The sequence below is a fragment of the Triticum aestivum genome, chromosome 7B (assembly GCF_018294505.1).
Source record: "Triticum aestivum cultivar Chinese Spring chromosome 7B, IWGSC CS RefSeq v2.1, whole genome shotgun sequence".
NCBI classification, from domain to species: Eukaryota; Viridiplantae; Streptophyta; class Magnoliopsida; order Poales; family Poaceae; genus Triticum; species Triticum aestivum.
Window position 1 is genome coordinate 745,378,762 of NC_057813.1, and position 4,938 is coordinate 745,383,699.

The following is a 4,938-nucleotide window of genomic DNA, read 5'->3' on the forward strand; positions in this document are numbered from 1 at the left end:
ACAAAGGTGCTCCTGAAATTCAGAGATTTGAACCTGACAATTTCGACACAACTACAGCCGGTTCAGTTCAGTTGGTCACTGAAGCATAAACACTTTGCCTTTCCAAATACAGTAGTAGCTTATAAGATTCCGTAGCCAGAGTTGCGGTCAACGAATAGGCGCACCGGTTTCTGTAGTGGGGCTATGGTAGATGGCAGTCTACCATGATAACAGCCCTGCAAACCGAGTAGCTTTCCAATATGTTATCTTCAGGAACAAAGAAAACCCTCACATGGGGAGCAGAACCAAACACATCACATGGTCAACACAGCAGGAACCAAACGCACACACACAGCAGGACCCAATTGCCAAAACTACACATGAGAGAAGACATAGGGAAACCGCACATTACAAGATCAGGTTGCCAAGTTTCCACAGATGGAGCATGGAAGCCAGCAGATCATACAATTACCAGCATATCTACAATCAAGTGCAAGAAGAACAGCAGCAGGGTAACATTAGCACCCCATCAGAAGGTGTGCAAGTCACTTCTTCACTCCAAGCACAAGCATTGGCCTCTTCAGGTGGCTGACCAAGTAGCCACAACAATCACAACAGGAGATATCATATTCACAGTAGAGAATCAGATTGTAGCACACGCCGCTTCATCTAGAGATCTTCACAACAACCCTGGTCATGGGGAAATCAGGAATCATCTACAGTAGCGGCTTATACATATGCCCAGGAAATACAATGACAGCCCTGACAAGCAACGCCCAAGTTCAGGATATACATATTCCCAGGAAATACAATGACAGGGCACATAACCGCGCAGCTCAAGCTTATCATTCAGAAATTACTGATGGGAATGTAATGTCACAGATATGGTTTGTGATTGAGATCAATGGTCGGCGCCAAAGGCACCACCACTTTGTCACACACAGAAAAAATACCTCACATGAATCAAACATGTGCAAAGGCTGGGATCCTACAAGTGGCAGTATGTGCGTTGTTTCTTCGAACACATTCAATGAGCGAGCATGTAACTTGCTTCTTCTGATGGCATGGATTGGCCCTTCCTGTTCAAGCCCAACTAGATTGCAGGGAGAGCCGACGGATCTTGCTTGGCAAGGAATTGCAAAGACCCTTTAAACAGCGGCAAAATTCTCCTAATCTGACAAGGATATCAGAAGGTCATGCACCATCTCATGAACCTGACAATATCGTTCAAAGTTGTCATCGTCAACATCGACTAGCTGGATCATGCTTCTGTTGACAAGTTCATTGAAATAACTCTCTGCTTCTTGATACAAATTTCCCTGTTTTTTGGCAATGAATCCTTCAAGTATCCATTTCCATTTCACTTCTTCACACGAGATATATCCGCCCTCTGGATATATACATAGATATAACAAACTGGTCTTCAAGTGGTGCGGAAGATCCCAATAACCAAGTAACGATATATGTCCCATACCATTTCCATGGTTATCACTCTTATATGAAAGACCAGTACCAATGGAACCTTGGAGTCTCTCCCATTCATCTGGGGTTTGATGTTTATTGGATAGCAATTTGGCAATGGTAATTATAGCCAATGGCAGACCACCACATTTCCTTAAGATCCTAGCTGAAATCTTCTCTAGTTGAGGAGGGCAGGAGTTATCAGAGTGGAAAATTCTCCTAAAGAACAATCTTCGGGAATCAATGTAGTTCAGAGGTAGCATTTGATAGAGCTGACCGCCGGAGTTAGAACAAGTTGACTTCGCTACATTGGATATGCGTGTAGTAACAATTATTCTGCTACCATTGTGACTGTCAGGAAAAACTCCTTTGACAAATTTCCAGTCTTGTTCTTTCCATACATCATCAATCACAAGGAAGTACCTGTGCAGTGTTATACTATTAAGTAAGGTCATTAACACAAATATGATGTTCAGCACTACACTTACATTTATCTTTGCAAGCAAATATATCATAAATAAAATCATCAAATGCTAATCCCATGTACGGATGAAGAAAATTTACCTCTTTCCTGTCAAAATGTGTCGGATCTGACGGATTAGTTGATCTTTATCCCACCTCTCCGACTGACAATCATGAAATGCAGCCTGGTCGATTTGAGAAAGGAGTTCTTTCAAGAGCTTGTCACGGTCAAGGGTGCGTGACACGGACACAGAAGCTCGGCACTGGAAGTGCCGTCCAATCTTGCGATAGGCCTCCATGGCAAGGGTGGTCTTTCCCAACCCAGCACCTCCAACAATGGCCACCACCTTCAGGTCCACGCTCTCCTCCGTCAACAAAGAGATGACCTCGTTCCTGGGGCCGTCAATGGCCACCAAGTCCTTGGCCACTCCGTGTAACGCAGCCAGCCGAGGATCTATCATCATCTGGACATAGTTGTCCAGATTCAGCCTACGCCGCCGGTCACCTTCCTCAACGACGCGGGCCTTGAGCTTCTTGATCTGGGCCCCGACGCCATGGCGGGCAAACATTGTCTTGAGCCGGCGCGCGGTGCTCCTCGGGAACGTGGGCGCCGCCTCCATCTCCATGTCATTTTCGTCGAGGCGGAGCATGAAGCGGTCGATGCACTCCTCCATGTCGTGGCCAAGATCCCGCATGCTACCCATGCAGCCCATGGCCAGCTTGTCGAGCCCCTCCATGCCCGCCAGCATGCTCACCAGGATCTGCATCGTGCGGAGCTCGCGCTCGAGGAACGCGACGTCCTTGCGAACGCTCTTGAGCATCGTGTACCCGTCGCCGAGCAAGGTGGCGAGCTTGACGATGACGGAGCCCAACGCCCCCGTCCCCACCATCTCCCTAGCTAGGAGAGAAGAAGCTAGCCGCTACACAGGTGCCATGGGTTGTGGCTGGTGTTGGATACTAGCTTGGATGGAGTAATGGTGTTGAGCTTGACTGCTTGAGAAGAACGAGGTCAAGGAGACGGTTTGGCCATGGTGGAGGAGCGTGTGTGTGTGTGTGTGTGGTACCTCTGTTGTAGCTATGGAGCTTCTGGGAAGCCCATCGCATGAGGCTGCCAGGTAGGTCCTAAGGGATCATTCGGACTCATGAATCCAAGCAAACCAAAGATAAACAACTACGGTGAGCATCCCTTCCCATGTGAGCCCTGGTACACTTTTGATCTATCTTAGCAACCAAGTGTTGAGCTGAACCAACCAGCCATGCAGCATGGTCCTGCCCTTTGTTTTACTCCTTGGAATACGGCTCTGTCGTCCCATCAAAGGCAAAACCACCAGAGGCTGCGTTATAACCCAGGCACTAAAATATTTCGGAGAGCACGACATCATATGTGTTGTCTGACAGACCTCGCTGGAGCATGGAGTTCTTTTTAGGTTCACTAGCTAGGTTCACGTTCACTGGATGTTCTGTCAGGGGGTAGTGATTAAATACTTGTGCTAAGATCGATCAAGGCACAAAATGGGCCGTTCGATCTTGGATGGATGCTCTAGATTCGTGTGCGGGAGCCGGTGCGAAGCTCCATTCGTTTCATGAGGACCCCTTGACTAACCCCGATATACAAAACAGGTCTCCCCACCAGCTCCACGCAGCCCATCTGGAGCATTCATCCAAGATCCAACAGCCAACGTTCATTTTTTTTCCTTCTATTTTTGAACCCTAAGTGCTGCTCCTACACTAGTCTAGGGGTAGTTAAGAAAAGTACCAGTCCTGTTCTTCTTCTCACTGCCATGTTCTCTCCATCCCTAACCTCACATGCCTCCCAAGTCCACTCCCGTCGGCCCATCTCATATCCCCCCTGTGTAGTTTAGGAGAAGGTTGATGTTTGTTTGTGTTATTATTGGTTGTCTCGAGCTTTTCCCTCGATTGCTGTAGAGGATTCAAAGAGATAAGTGGATTGCTTCTTAGAACGAAACCGGAGTGGATACGGTAGGATAACTCTCATACCATATCATATTTGATTTTATACGGATATGGAAGCGGGACAACTATAGTAGGGCTGTGGATTTGAATACAAGATTATACTAGATTATGTTGGATTCACACATGGTATGGCATGGTATGTCAAATATTGGGAGTTTGGGCTATGTCTAAAGGAATGATAATACGGGCACTGCGAATTCTGGTGAGCAAAGCGGGATTCTGGTAAATATTGGGAGTTTGGGCTATGTCTATAGGTAGCAGACAAATAGACCCAAAAGTAATTAGAGAAAAGTCCATATTTCAACCCGAATTGACCACACAGTTTAATTTACAACCCTGACCACAGTTTAATCCAAGCACACCATATGTCCCTGAAGCCAAGCAAATAAAGAGTCATGTCCATTGAAGATCACTTGACCTAGTCAAAATCTTTCTTAACATCCATCTTCAACATAATCATAGCTTCAAACCACATAGGCGGCATAAAGAAAATTGTCGGTGATGTACCTGCCTTTGATGAAGCACGATTGCGAGAAAGGGACCAAGAGCTCAATAAAGCATTGTTGCGAGACTCGAGGATCCAGGACACAATCTTCATCATGCAGTTCCTGAGAGAGATGCGGAAGAACCCACCCGCCATGAGCATCGAATTAGTCTTCAAGAGAAGGGTAATGTAGTCCTCCTTAACAAGCACGAGGTAGGCACGACCGTATTAGGATTCATCATGAAAAAACATCAGATTGTCGTTCACCAAGTCCAGAAATATTTTGGAAAATTTGGTGTGATACCACCAGACCCTGTTCCACTATTGGAATAGATCCTAAAGAGGCGATTTTGCGCTCTTCAGCGGGGAACGAGTACGAACAAACCAGGTACGCGGCTAAGGATGAACTCAGGTGGAAAACCCAAGAGAACATGGCATGAGCGCCCAAGATCCCGTCATAGTAACCATTGAGGATGTGTTCTTTCCCCAGGTGGTTCACGAAAGGGGGCCGATAATGAGAAGCTTGAATTTTATTTCTCCTCGGGCGAGCGGTGGCCCCAACTTGAAAAAAAGAGGTA

The 4,938-nt window shown here is 46.7% G+C and overlaps 1 protein-coding gene across 1 annotated transcript; it reads right to left on the reverse strand.

Annotated features, from left to right (window-relative positions):
• Nucleotides 1-427: 427 nt before the first annotated feature.
• LOC123160719 (disease resistance protein PIK6-NP) lies at nucleotides 428-2,962 on the reverse strand. The gene is made up of 2 exons (XM_044578564.1): nucleotides 2,005-2,962; nucleotides 428-1,863 (listed from the first exon to the last, which is right to left on the reverse strand). The coding sequence occupies exons 1-2, from the start codon at nucleotides 2,790-2,792 to the stop codon at nucleotides 1,149-1,151; spliced, it is 1,503 nt and encodes a 500-aa protein (XP_044434499.1). The 5' UTR covers nucleotides 2,793-2,962; the 3' UTR covers nucleotides 428-1,148.
• Nucleotides 2,963-4,938: the final 1,976 nt, after the last annotated feature.

Bases quoted from the DNA above. Each gene is read 5' to 3' on its own strand.
- LOC123160719 (XM_044578564.1), bottom strand. From the start codon at position 2,792: ATGGTGGGGACGGGGGCGTTGGGCTCCGTCATCGTCAAGCTCGCCACC. The intron at 1,864-2,004 runs GTAAATTTTCTT...AACACTGCACAG, and splicing joins CACATTTTGACAGGAAAGAG to GTACTTCCTTGTGATTGATG.